Source organism: Nyctibius grandis, chromosome 6 (assembly GCF_013368605.1).
Source record: "Nyctibius grandis isolate bNycGra1 chromosome 6, bNycGra1.pri, whole genome shotgun sequence".
NCBI classification, from domain to species: domain Eukaryota; kingdom Metazoa; phylum Chordata; class Aves; order Nyctibiiformes; family Nyctibiidae; genus Nyctibius; species Nyctibius grandis.
The window spans coordinates 3124110-3137268 of record NC_090663.1 but is presented as its reverse complement, the minus strand read 5'-3'; the positions used below and the strand labels follow the sequence as shown (position 1 = coordinate 3137268).

The 13159-nt window shown below is 51.2% G+C and overlaps 1 protein-coding gene across 2 annotated transcripts in view; it reads left to right on the top strand.

Annotated features, from left to right (window-relative positions):
• Positions 1-13159, top strand: part of PTPRA (protein tyrosine phosphatase receptor type A) — a 151845-nt gene that overhangs the window by 128065 nt on the left and 10621 nt on the right. For both annotated transcript variants that reach the window (XM_068403348.1, XM_068403345.1), the window contains 8 exons: positions 3079-3163; positions 4351-4424; positions 7354-7490; positions 9219-9309; positions 9793-9869; positions 11251-11287; positions 12541-12638; positions 12784-12903. In XM_068403348.1, the coding sequence (XP_068259449.1) occupies positions 3079-3163; positions 4351-4424; positions 7354-7490; positions 9219-9309; positions 9793-9869; positions 11251-11287; positions 12541-12638; positions 12784-12903 (719 nt within the window). The remainder of the gene's footprint in view (positions 1-3078; positions 3164-4350; positions 4425-7353; positions 7491-9218; positions 9310-9792; positions 9870-11250; positions 11288-12540; positions 12639-12783; positions 12904-13159) is intronic.

Below are 13159 nucleotides of genomic sequence, written 5' to 3'. Positions count from 1 at the left end.
CAGGGGGCTCCTCTGGCTTTGAAGCATTGCTCTGCTCATTGCATACCTCTCCCAGGAGCTGCAGTGTGAAACCCCTTGCCAGGGCTGGGTGGGAAGGAAGGACCAGCTGGGGGCCCTCCAGCTTGTTTCCTGCCTGGGCTTTGCTGGGTGGGCCGGGCAGCACGCCGGCAGTTAGCGGCCGTGGTGGAAAAGCTCTAACTCATCCAGCCAGATGTGTCAAAAAAACGGCTGCAAGAAAATAAACCAACCCCGCAGACTCCCTGCATCCTGCTGCCAGAGGCACCCCTGCCCGTAAATCACGTCTCCTGCCAACCGGTACTGCCGCAAGCGGCCCCTGCCTGGCTCAGCACCAGTTAGGCTGAGCTGAACTCCATCCAAGGCAGGAGACATGGTCCAACGACGCGTAGTGGGTGCACAGCGCTGTGGGCTTGGTCACCTTCCCCTCCTCCAGCCAGGATGGTGATGATGGGTACAGTCACAGAATCACAGAATCACAGAATCAACCAGGTTGGAAGAGCCCTCTGGGATCATCGACTCCAACCGTTGCCCTGACACCACCCTGTCAACTAGACCAGGGCACTAAGTACCATGTCCAGTCTTTTCTGAAACACCTCCAAAGATGGTGACTCCACCACCTCCCTGGGCAGCCCCTTCCAATGTCTAATGACCCTTTCTGAGAAGAAATGCTTCCTAATGTCCAACCTAACCCTCCCCTGGCGAAGCTTGAGGCTGTGTCCTCTTGTCCTATCACTAGTTGCCCGGGAGAAGAGGCCAACTCCCACTCCACTACAACCTCCCTTCAGGTAGCTGTAGACTGCCATAAGGTCACCTCTGAGCCTCCTCTTCTCCAGCCTAAACACCCCCAGCTCCCTCAGCCGTTCCTCATAGGACCCTCCAGACCCTCCAGACCCTTCACCAGCTTGGTCTCCCTCCTCTGGACTCGCTCCAACACCTCAACATCTTTCTTGAAGTGCGGGGCCCAGTCGGAGGTCTCAGCGAGAAGCATGTTAGAGGAGAGGCAAGGGCTGGCTGTGGTTGGGCTAAGATGCTCCGTGGTTGCTTTGCCTTCCTGGTCTTGCTTTTGGAAAGCCTCACGGTGGGTAATGCTGAGGCTCAAGCAGCTACCGAGTGTGCAGAAGGCAGAAATGCCTCCTGATAAATTCCTTGGCTTTTTGCTGCTGGGCTGGGGGAGATGCTGACCCATGAGGACAGTAGATGGAAAGAACAAAGACATGCAAGACTGGGAGGATTTTGTGTTTTCATTTGCCATGACGGGTCATTGCCTTCAAATCATCACGGAAAAATCGTATCTTTTGGTCAGAACAACATTTCTAGACCTCAAAACCACAGAGGGACAAATGCAGAAGTATAACCAGAGTGCCCCTCGGTAGCTGAGCAGTCAGAGATGGACAAAATAAATCCCACCTCAGAAAATCTGCTGCTTGAAATTGCTGAGACACATGGAGCAGGAATCTGCCCTGGCAGGGAAATGGGTGTACAGAAGGTGGAAAGGGGGGTCATGCCCTGCAGTCTCGGGGGGCCAGGGCGTGCAGACACGGTGCGGTGGCCCATGCAGATCGAACGAGCTGATGGAAAATGGAAGCAGCCCCAGCTGGCGTCACTGGCATCCACATTTATCTGAAAAAATGCCCTTGAGGGCCATTTTCCTTTCTGGTTAGCGTTGCTTGGCTTCCAACTCCATCTGGGTAATTTGCTTGCGCCCACCACTGTTCCACTGACCTCCGGGCCAAGCTACAAAGAGCTTATTTAAAAAAAAAAAATCTTTTGTGGGTCTGGGAGGATGGGAACATTTCAGATGTGCCTAATCTAAGGGTGTCTGCAAGGGAACTGTGCGGTGCCGGCCCTTGAGAAGCGTCTGCGAGGGAGCGGACAGCGAAGCGAGCCAAATGGGTTCATGCTCGGTGGCCTTGCGGTGCAGAGCGTGCACGATGGGTGGTTAACGCCGCCTCCTCTCTAAACTCGATATTTCCAGGGAGGAAGGAATCACAGAATCACAGAATCAATCATGTTGGAAGAGCCCTCTGGGATCATCGCGTCCAACCATTGCCCTGACACCACCATGTCAACTAGACCATGGCACCAAGTGCCATGTCCAGTCTTTTCTTAAACAAAGAAGTCCCAGCAGGAGCCACCTCTTTGCGATGAGCCAGACAGACCATAAGTAGCTCAGTAGCCCTGAGCCTCTCCAGCAACCCTCAGCCTGAAGGTGTTCAGAGCCCAGGTGCGGCATGAAGCGTCGCCCTCTTGTCCTGTTTGACACAGAACTGGAAGCAAAATCGTGACTATTTTACAAGTGGAGTATCTGTGGGATCTGACAAAGACCACAGTTCTCACCTGTTTTAAGATAAGGTTCCTTATCATGCTACACTAAACTCATGGACCTGTTTAGAAACTTCTTGTATGGATCCTTATGTCTCAGGCAGAAGACTTTGCAGGTCCTCAGGTGATAGGACAGACTTCTACCGGTGGCTGGTGGGCCACCATGGTCACGTTCAATTCACAGAATCACAGAATCACAGACTGGTTTGGGTTGGAAGGGACCTTAAAGACCATCTAGTTCCAACCCCCTGCCACAGGCAGGGACACCTTCCACTAGACCAGGTTGCTCATAGCCTCATCCAACCTGGCCTTAAACACTGCCAGGGAGGGGGCAGCCACAGCTTCTCTGAGCAGAAGAAACCCCTAAAATAGCCCTTTCACAACTTTCTCAATCACTGTTTTAATCTACAAGGTCACAATTTCACAGGGAACAACTGTTAGAGAAGACTGAGGTGCTTTGAATAGTGGGTACAGGTTTTAGTCTCAGCTCGGAGTATCTGAGATACGTGGTGCTCGCTCAGGTTGTGTATCTGTCTTCACTGTCAGACTGGACAAAAGTGACCTTGTTCAATACCTTTATCATCATTATTATTATTATTATTATTATTATTATTATTATTATTATTGTCACTATCATTATTTTGCAAGCAGACATTGTAGAGCTCTGCCCCATTAAATGATGGCGCTGGATGTTTTCTGACAGCTCTTGATAACCTCACCTTTCTTTTCCTCTTGCAGATGAGACTCCAATTATAGCTGTGATGGTGGCCCTGTCTTCCCTTCTAGTCATAGTATTTATTATTATTGTGCTGTACATGTTAAGGTAAGAAATGAAGATGATGTTTGGGGTTATCTTATTCCTTTCTCGGTCAAGCTGGGTGGGGTAATGCCTGTTCTGCCACTGAAAATGTCATATTTGGTGGGATAGATTAAACTGAGTTCCTGTCAGTGCAGTTAAAAAGCAGGTGAGGTTTCCTCACAAGACCGAGGGTGTTGGAATGAGTAAGCCAGGGAAGCTGAACACGGCTCTTGAGCTGGAAAGTCCTTTGCGTGTGTAGCCGGGGGCATCATTCCTGGATTCCCATCTTGATATCAAACGTGATCCAGCACCCAGAGCCAAGCTCAGCCTCGGGTACCAAACCTGCACATCGTCCCTGTGCATCTTCTGCTGCAAGGTGGCATACGACCGGATCTTGTTAGGAGCATTAGGTGATGCTGAGCTGGAACTATGACATAACAAAGCCTTTTCAGGTCCATTTTTAAAAAATCCAAGCGTCTGGGCTGCTCAAATGTAGCATTCCCAGCTCCTGAGTGTGTATCTGCTCAGCTAGAAGAGAGCGTTTATTCACCTGCAGTAAATATTTTAATTTATTCAACAATTTGGTGATTAAATAAGTAAGGAAAAAAAAAAAGAAAAAGCTCTCTCCTTAGCAGTGGAAAAATTCCCTTTGTCTCCTGGCTCCGGGCCTGCCCTCACAGCAGTGAACCTGCTGAGAGTTTTGCCTTGGGAGTTGGGCAGCAGCAGTTTGAGTCCTCCCCACCTGGCTTCCAGCCCTTAAAGAAAGGGTTTCTGCTCGCCGCCGCCTGCCCGGTGATTCAGCAAAACCCTTAACTTGAGGCAGACGGAGCGTCAGCATCTGCTTCAAGTTAAAAGCACGTGGAGAAGGGTTTTGCTGTAGGACGGATCAACCTGGGGTTTATGTGCTTTGCTGAATCAGCCCGTGGAGCAGGAACTCCTTGGGTTGTCCTCCATCAAGAGCAGCCTTAAAGCTTCTCCTCCTGACTTTCCCCTTGCTCTGGTCTCCTGCAGCCTTTCCAGACATGGTCAGTTAAAAGTAGCGCCCGTAGGCAGGACTTTAGAGGTCCCACAGCCACTTGGACCCACCAGATGGTTCATCAAGCCATGAGAAAGTGGGGAAAGCCCTTCATGGCTGCATCTCTCATCCAGAAGGTAACCTGGGCTTCTTGGGGGGTACCTACTGACGTTCTCCACCCCCTTGTCTTCTGTAGGTTCAAGAAATACAAGCAAGCAGGGAGTCACTCCAACTCCTTTCGCTTGTCCAATGGCCGGACGGATGATGCAGGTGAGGCCCACATCGGTGCAACATGGGAAGCAAAAATGCATCTCGCAGGAGGAATAAGCTTTGTTCAGATCAAAACGGGTCAATGCAAACGTTCTTCAGAATAACAGTGGAATATTTTCATCTTTTCTTTTTTCCCACGCTTGGAATCGGCCAAAGTTAGCAAATGAAATAACCAGTGATTCTCCTAAAAATGGTAAAAATTACAAAAATGTCATAAAACCCTTGAAGTGGCAAAAGCAGGGTTGGTTTATGCCCTCCAGGGCAGCTCTCTGGGCAGCACAGAGAATCAGAGAATCATAGAATTGTTAAGGTTGGAAAAGACCTAAAAGATCATCAAGTCGAACCATCGACCCAATGCCACCACGCCCGCTAAACCATGTCCTGAAGCGCCACATCTAGACGTTTTTTGAACACCTCCAGGGACAGTGACTCCACCACCTCCCTGGGCAGCCTGTTCCAATGCCTAATGACTCTCAGTGAAGAGCTCCTCAGGTTGGTCTGTTGACCATGCAGTGCCTTTCCTCTTCCAACACAGCAATAAGACACGTGGAACTTGATGGGCATGTGGCCAATGTAATACCTGGTGGCATCTTTTACTGGCCAGCTCAGATGGGGATGGGAAAACGCTTGTTGAATACTGGTTTGGGGATGTGGTTTGCTGGAAATTCATAAAAAGGAGAATGAAAATTGTGTTCTGTATGAGTATGGTCTTGGAAGAGCGTATGAAGGCCGTCCTGAGTATGTGTTTATATTACTTCTGGTGGGAATAATATGAATATTATATACCAGAATAAATATGAATACACCAGAATAATACAAATAATACCCCAGAAGACAGACCTCTGTAAAAGTCCAGGAAAGCCTGTGGATGTGGCACTGTCACAGCCTGAGCCCGGTGCCTCGACAGCGCCTGGGGACTTGGTGGGCTGGATGCCACAGCTTTGTTCTCCCACCTTATATTTTTGTAGGAAAGTATTTTTTCATCTACATTTTTATTTGTTTCTTGTTCTGAACTTTCTCTGTTTTCCATTATTTTGGCAGACTTTTATAGAATGAAAATTCACTTCTACCCTTTTAAATTAGGATGATTAAAACTCAGATCTCCACCCTAACTGTAGACACCAACCTAACATTTCTGAGAGAAAGCAGGGAGTACATGGATTTTTCTTTATAAAAACCTTTTTGGGCCTCTTAAAGATGCACAAATGTAATTTTAAAGCCTGCTGTAATGTGCCAAGTCCTCTTCTGTCCCTGAGCTTGTCTCATTTTCTGGCTTTGAGCCAGAGCTGCCCATTGAGTGTCTGAAGTTGGGCATCTCCATCCTTCCGTATGTAGGCACCAAAGTAAGAGCTGAAGAGGAACCACCACCTCTTAAACTCAGTTCAGATCCTTCTTCTGAGCTCCCTCCCCATTAGCCAGACATTTATGGAGTGAGCACTAACTGAAAATCAGCACCTTTTTTTTTACGTTGGCAGCTAAGACCTTCCCTACCCGTTTTACATTGCTGTAAGCGAAGGTGTGAACGTCATAAACTGTCGGTTGTGTTGGTATAACCCTCGCGTGGCCTTTCTTGGCTTCGCTGAGGAACCACAAGCAACAGCTACCTTTGCTGTGTCCACCTGGGAGTTATGTCACGGTGATGGTGCCAAACTTTCCATGTGAGTGAGGGTGAAGTCCCAATTCAAAGGGAGGTAGTCTTCATTCCCCAGTGTTGATGGCTTGGTCCTCATTGCCCTGTCCTGCCTCTACGATAGCGTAATACTTGACCCCAAGGTGTCGAAAGAGTTTCACATTATCATAGAATCACAGAGTCGTCTTGGTTGGGAAGGACCTTTAAGATCATCGAGTCCAACCGTTAACCCAGCACTGCCAAGGCCACCACTAACCCATGTCCCTCAGCACCACATCTACATGGCTTTTAAATCCCTCCAGGGATGGGGACTCCACCACTGCCCTGGGCAGCCTGTTCCAATGCTTGACGACCCTTTCGGTGAAGAAATTGTTCCTGATCTCCAATCTAAACCTCCCCTGGCACAACTTGAGGCTGTTTCCTCTTGTCCAGTCGCTTGTTACCTGGGAGAAGAGACCGACCCCCCCCTCACTACACCCTCCTTTCAGGCAGTTGTAGACAGCGAGAAGGTCTCCCCTCAGCCTCCTTTTCTCCAGACTAAACCCCCCCAGGTCCCTCAGCCGCTCCTCATCACACTTGTGCTCCAGACCCTTCACCAGCTCCGTTGCCCTTCTCTGGACTCGCTCCAGCACCTCAAGGTCTTTCTTGTAGTGAGGGGCCCAAAACTGAGCACAGGATTCGAGGTGCGGCCTCACCAGTGCCGAGCACAGGGGGGCAAACCTTGGCCTAGTCCTGCTGGCCACACTAGTGCTGATACAAGCCAGGATGCTGGTGGCCTTCTTGGCCACCTGGGCACACTGCTGGCTCATATTCAGCTGCCATCAACGAACACCCTCAGGTCCTTTTCCACCAGGCACTTTCCAGCCACTCTTCCCCCAGCCTGCAGCGTTGCATGAGGTTGTTAGTCTTGGTCCTCGTTGCCCTATCCTGCCTCTACAACAGCTCAACCACAGGGTGCTGGAAGGGTTTTGCGTTACTGTAGCATCCTCAAATTTTTGTGCACCATCTGTAGGAGGAACAAAACATTCAAGGCCAGGTTGGATGGGGCTTGGAGCAACCTGATCTGGTGGAAGGTGTCCCTGCCCATGGCAGGGGGTTGGAACTAGATGATCTTTAAGGTCCCTTCCAACCCAAACCGTTCTGTGGTTCTGTGAAAATACAGGACAGTGAGGGTGTGAGGTGGCCCTAAAAGCAGAGAGCCCAGGGTGTGTGAGGTCCCTGTGCCCACCTGGGCATGGATGAGTACTGGGCACAGGGAGCGGCTGGGTGGGCACCTCTGACGCATGGGTGTCGTTGCAGAGCCTCAGAGCATGCCGCTGCTCGCCCGCTCCCCCAGCACCAACCGTAAATACCCACCTCTGCCCGTCGATAAGCTGGAAGAGGAGATCAACCGCCGGATGGCAGATGACAACAAGCTCTTTCGGGAGGAGTTCAACGTGAGTGCCTTTGCTTCTCGCCCTTAAATCCCACAGGCTGCTCTCGGCGTCGGGCTTGGGACACACAGCGGGGAAGAATCTGGTCTCGCTTTGTAGAGCAGGAACAGAACAGCTGGTGGATCAGGGAGGAGCTGCGGTGTGCAGTGGTACCCAGCTTGGGAACGGCACATCAACCCGGGGGTAATTGAGTCGATAAAATAACGGTGCCAGTGCTGGACAGTGTGCTTCAGAAGACCTTATCTGGGAGCTTCATGGCGGGAGTAATGGTCTGCCCGGTCCTCAGGAGTTTCTCAAAGGGCTGCGAGGTGGAAGGACTGATTCTGGTCCTAAATTTGCTGTGATGGTGGACAAGCCACTACTCCTCATACTCACTACAGTAGAGCTTTGCTAGCAAGTGGCACTATGGGTTTATGTTTTTCTGGGTTCGGGAGGTGTCCTGGATGTCTTTGGGTCTTCCAGAGCTTCCCTGCCTGATGGCTTCCTCCCAAGCGCTGCCTCCCTCCTCCCAATCCTCATGGCTTAAATCCACCAACAGCCAAACCAAGAGCTCTGACAGCGAAAGAGAAATGACCCCATGTATTTCAGTGAGCTGTTAACCCTGAAACAGAATGATGACAATTTATAGGACAACAGTTGGCCTTCAGCAGCGAGTAATAATTCAGGTGTTGCGCTTATCCCACGATGCTGGGACATCTCTTCTGAGATGGCTACAACCTCTTCCTGACGTTGCTGAGCTCTGTAACTTCGTGTGACCATAAACCTGTTCCACCTTGGCAATACAAAAATAGACAGAGCAGTAACGAGGTAGGGGACAAAGTTAAATAACTGACTGGAGCGCGTGTAACGTATGATCTGCTGAGTTACCTGGACTCTCCATCAGCCTAATTAACAAAAGAAAATCCACTGTCGTCTGCAAATACGTAAAGCCTCAGGTCCAAGGCATGATATGGCGATATGAGGGTGATGATCTTCAGCTGTTGCACAATGTGATACCCTTCCTGGCCGCGCTCCGACGAAACTAAATAGGTGCAATGGATGCCTGGGGGGGGATATTTCGGGTTATAAATACTCCATTGCCTTGAAGACTTCCGTTGCCAAAGCACGTCTGTCCTGTCAGCTGGAGGAAGGGATGGTGAATCCCTCCGATACCTTCTCACCCTCTTCACTATTCAAAGAGGACGTGGAATAACGGGGCTGGGGAAGCACCTCCTCTGCTCGAGCGTGAAACCCAGCCGCTGTGACCGGGACAGCATCCTGGGTGTGCTGGGGCGATGGGGCCTTGTTGCAGGGGGTTTAATCACGTTAACATCACTGGTAACGGAGAAAGTCTCCACAGGAGCCTCCATGGGCAGAAATGAGTCCTTGATCCCTGGGCTGGTGGGTTTGATGTCGGAGGCTTTGCTGCCACCTCGTGTTCATGGGTCCTGAAATTACAGATATCACGTTTCGGAAGGGATTTGCTCTCTCTGGTCCAGCCCAGGCTGTTTAAATTGTCACCTTGAGCTCAGTGGGGACAAGGAGCGGTGGTGGGGTGGAGGTGAGGGTTGTGGGTGGTGTGGACACAGCTGAAGAGGCAGGAGGACAAGGGGTTGCTGCTCACCTACCTCCTGGAGGCCAGCAAAGCGTGATCACCCTCCGATGGGGTGCTCGGATGCGGCAGTAGTGTTGTGGTTACGGCTGTGCCATGAGCAAGAACACACCAGCAAACCCCCTTTTCTGCCATTGCAGGCTCTCCCAGCGTGTCCCATACAGGCCACGTGCGAAGCTGCTTCCAAGGAGGAGAACAAGGAGAAGAACAGATACGTGAACATTTTGCCCTGTAGGTATCGGAGCTGGTTGGGCGAGGGGGGACAGGCTTCTGCCAGGGCTCCCCATTCTTGGTTTTGGGTTGAGTGAGGACACGATTGAAGTCGTTTCACATCCTGAATGGGTGGCTGCATCTACTTTAGCTTTAGATACCTAGTAGGAGGAGCTCCCTGGAGCCATCGGTGGCCAGGAGGCCGTGGAAAGTGAAACGGATGGGAAATGCTGAAACGGCCAGCTCTTGCCAGGTGGCATAGGCCAGCGGGCTGCCTCAGGGGCTTCCTTAAACGTGTGCACTCTGCAGAAGGAAAAAGCCCTTGGGCGAGGTCTAGCACCTCTCCAGGCTTCAGCGAGAAGAATATGGGGGCATAAAGGTGTTTGGGGCGGTGGGGGAAGACAGTGAGCCCAGGCACTGCTCCAGCACCCGGTTTCTTGCTGTGCTGGATATCAGCTACGTGGAGGGGTTTGGTTTTAATGCAGAGTTTTGATTTTCCTCCAGATGATCATTCCAGGGTTCACCTTACTCCTGTCGAAGGGGTTCCCGACTCCGACTACATCAACGCCTCCTTCATTAACGTGAGTGTTGTGATTCGAAGGGGAAACCCCCATGAGCTGCGGCCCGGCCGGTGGTGCCTGATCCCACCAGGAGCGTGGGGCTTTTATGGGGTGTGACGGGTGCCTGGGAGAGGACAGTTAATCACACAGAATCACAGAATCAACCAGGTTGGAAGAGACCTCTGGGATCATCGAGTCCAACCATTGCCCTGACACCGCCCTGTCAACTAGATCATGATTAAGAGACTACCTCCTACGTTAACATCTCCCCAGCTCCTCCAGAGCAATAAATTATGCTGTTTTTTGATCTCGTAACCTTTGTGTGGCCGTGGTAGAGCTCACCATGCTTCGCTCTGCACCTTGAGCCCAGAGGAGCATGGTTGGAGTAAGAGGCTGAGAGCTGGAACTCAAATTCTAGCTGTAGCTCTGCCCTTGCTCAGCTGCTTTGCCGTAGTGCCATCCCTTCCCACCTCTCTTTTCCCCACTTCTAAAATAATGAGAAGCACTTGCACTCCTTGGAGTGCTGCAAAGCCAAGCGGGCTGGTTTGGAAGGGGTTTGGGAACTGTTCCTGCAGGAATTGGGGATTTCTGATTAACGGCTGATGAGTGGTGTGGCTGGTTAATCATCGGTACTTTCCAGCTTGCGGGGCTGGGCGTGGGAGGGCAATGAAAAAGAAATCAGGGAACGCAGCTGAAATAGAAGCAACATTGCCCTGCTCTGCTTCTAGGAGGAGATGGGTCCTATGTGGTTGTCCATATAGCTCAAATAAGTTGGAAGGGTGACGTGAAGCAGTAGACTTTGAGAGATGGAGGCACAGGAAGAAAAGGAAGACCCAAAAGATCTTTTTCCTTTCTTCAACAATAAATAAATATCATAGAATCACAGAATGGTTTGGGTTGGAAGGGACCTTAAAGATCATCTAGTCCAACCCCCCTGCCACAGGCAGGGACACCTTCCACCAGACCAGGTTGCTCCAAGCCCCACCCAACCTGGCCTAGGACATACACAAAATCAGTCCCTGTGAGTTCAAGAGCCCCATCTCCTGAAGGTTAATGCGGATTTTCACGTGGTGCTCGGGACGCAGGGTCTGATCCCAGCAGAAGGGCTGTCGGGTACCACCTCCTTAGTGCTCTGTGCCAACGAGTGGGGTTGTTCCCACGTTACGTGAGCATGGGGAGTGTAGCTCCGGGGCAGGGACCCTTTGCACAGGGATTTTCCATTATTTCTGCCCTGCTGCTGGGGCTGTTTCTCCCCTCGGAGGCTGCAGCCCCTTCTCTTCACGGGGAGGGTGAGCACCTGAGCAGGTGATGGCTGTTTATTGATGTTGATGCATTTCATGAGTCTTGTGTTAGACAAATACTCGTCTTTCATTTGTCTTCCTCTGTCTCCTTTTCCCTGCAGGGGTACCAAGAGAAAAACAAGTTCATTGCTGCACAAGGTAAACGCTGGGTTGTTCCCATAGCTCTGTGTGGTGGCAGTGGGGCCGGGGTCCTTCTGCTCTGCGAAGCTGTGCCAGTCTAACCACAGCACAGTGCTGTGTGTAGCGGGGCTTGGCTGGTCCACAGTTTGTTCCCAAAATGGTTTTCCCAGTCAAAGACCAGTGCTGGATGCATTGGGGGAGGAAAAGAAGCCCTACCTGTGCAATACCAATAGCTGGAGGGTGTCAAAGCCTTTTGTCCCCAAGCCTTGTCCTTCCACCCAGGCCCACAGCTGCAGGTGATCTCTGCAAATACTGCCAGTGAGCTGCTTAATTAAATTCCCCAGATCTGTCATTATGGAGAACACCACGCCGGTCTGGTTTCATTTCTGCTCCTTTTTAAACCTTGGCAGACAAGAACGTGGGCTTGTGCCCTTGGAGAGAAATTTCTCTGTGGTCTTCAGAGGGGGGCAGGACTATCAGCTGTTGAGAGCAACAAGCATCATGAGTCTTCCCAAGCTCAGCTTCCCCCAGCCAGAGCATCACCAGCTTGCATGCACCATCCGTAGCCCTCTGTCTCTCTTCCTTTACTTGTACCCATCCAAACATGTCCCTAAAACCAAAACGGCCACTCGCAGGGAGGTTCGTGTCAGCAAAAGGGGGCTATCTGCCCATGGGAGGTGGTTTGCATCTCCTCTCTTGACTTGCTGAGTGGGTTAGGACATGGCTTGCCAGTTTGCCTGGCTCTTGCTGGAGAAGGAAGGCTGGATCAGGTCCGTCAGCCATACCAAGCTGGGGTAAAGCTTCGGCTCTGGTCACGCTGAGCCTCAGTCTTCGTGGGGGAGGTCTAGGTTGAGTGAGCTCCTTGTCTGGCAGGCAGCAGGTAACTGTTCTTGTGCTGTATTGAAGTGGGATCCCGTGGTTAACACACAAGGCTCGGGGACAGGACTTCTGCGAGCTCCTTGCGATGGCCACAATTTCTCTGGGTTCCTTGGGCAAGTCATTTCCATGCTCCATTTGTCCAATTTCCCCTTCTTGGGCTAAAAAGGGAATTTCTCATCATAAAACATATCCAAAAAGCCCAACTCTTGTGTGATACGATTGTTCCTCGGGTTCACCGACATTCCCAGACACCAAAACACCTCCTGTGCTGACATCTATTGGCAAAAAATGTGTTGCATCATCCACGACGTGTGACTTCACATGCTGGGTTTCGGTCTCAGTGCTTGAAGGGTTGATCCCAAAGGCCACGTTTCTTTTTACCTTCCCCTTAGGACCAAAGGAAGAAACCGTGAACGATTTTTGGAGGATGATTTGGGAGCAAAACACAGCAACAATTGTCATGGTGACCAACCTGAAAGAGAGGAAAGAGGTAAGTGCCAGAAGGCTTCATGGGCTGGTATCTAACCCGATGTCATCCGAATCCGGCACATCCCATGCCCATGGGCATGTCTTGGAGCCAGTCCCAGGCTTGGGAGGGACCAGAGCTCACCTGCGCCTGTTTTCTCTCCCCGCAGTGTAAGTGTGCTCAGTACTGGCCAGATCAGGGCTGCTGGACCTACGGGAACATCCGAGTGTCCGTGGAGGACGTGACCGTCCTGGTGGATTACACCGTGCGGAAGTTCTGCATCCAGCAGGTGCCAGGGCTCGTGTCTCCCATCCCATCCCACCCCATCCCACCCCATCTCATCCCATCCCATCCCACCCCATCCCTCCCCTCTCCATCCTGGGCATCCAACAGGCGCTGGTGTGCTCCTCGACTCCTCCAAGGTGCCGTGAGAGCAGAGTTGAGATGAAATGACCCCAACATCCATTTTTAATCAGAGCTATTAAGAATTTACTCACCTTAAACACCTGGGAGCCTGTTTCCAGCGCCATGTGCGTTGGGTTTGG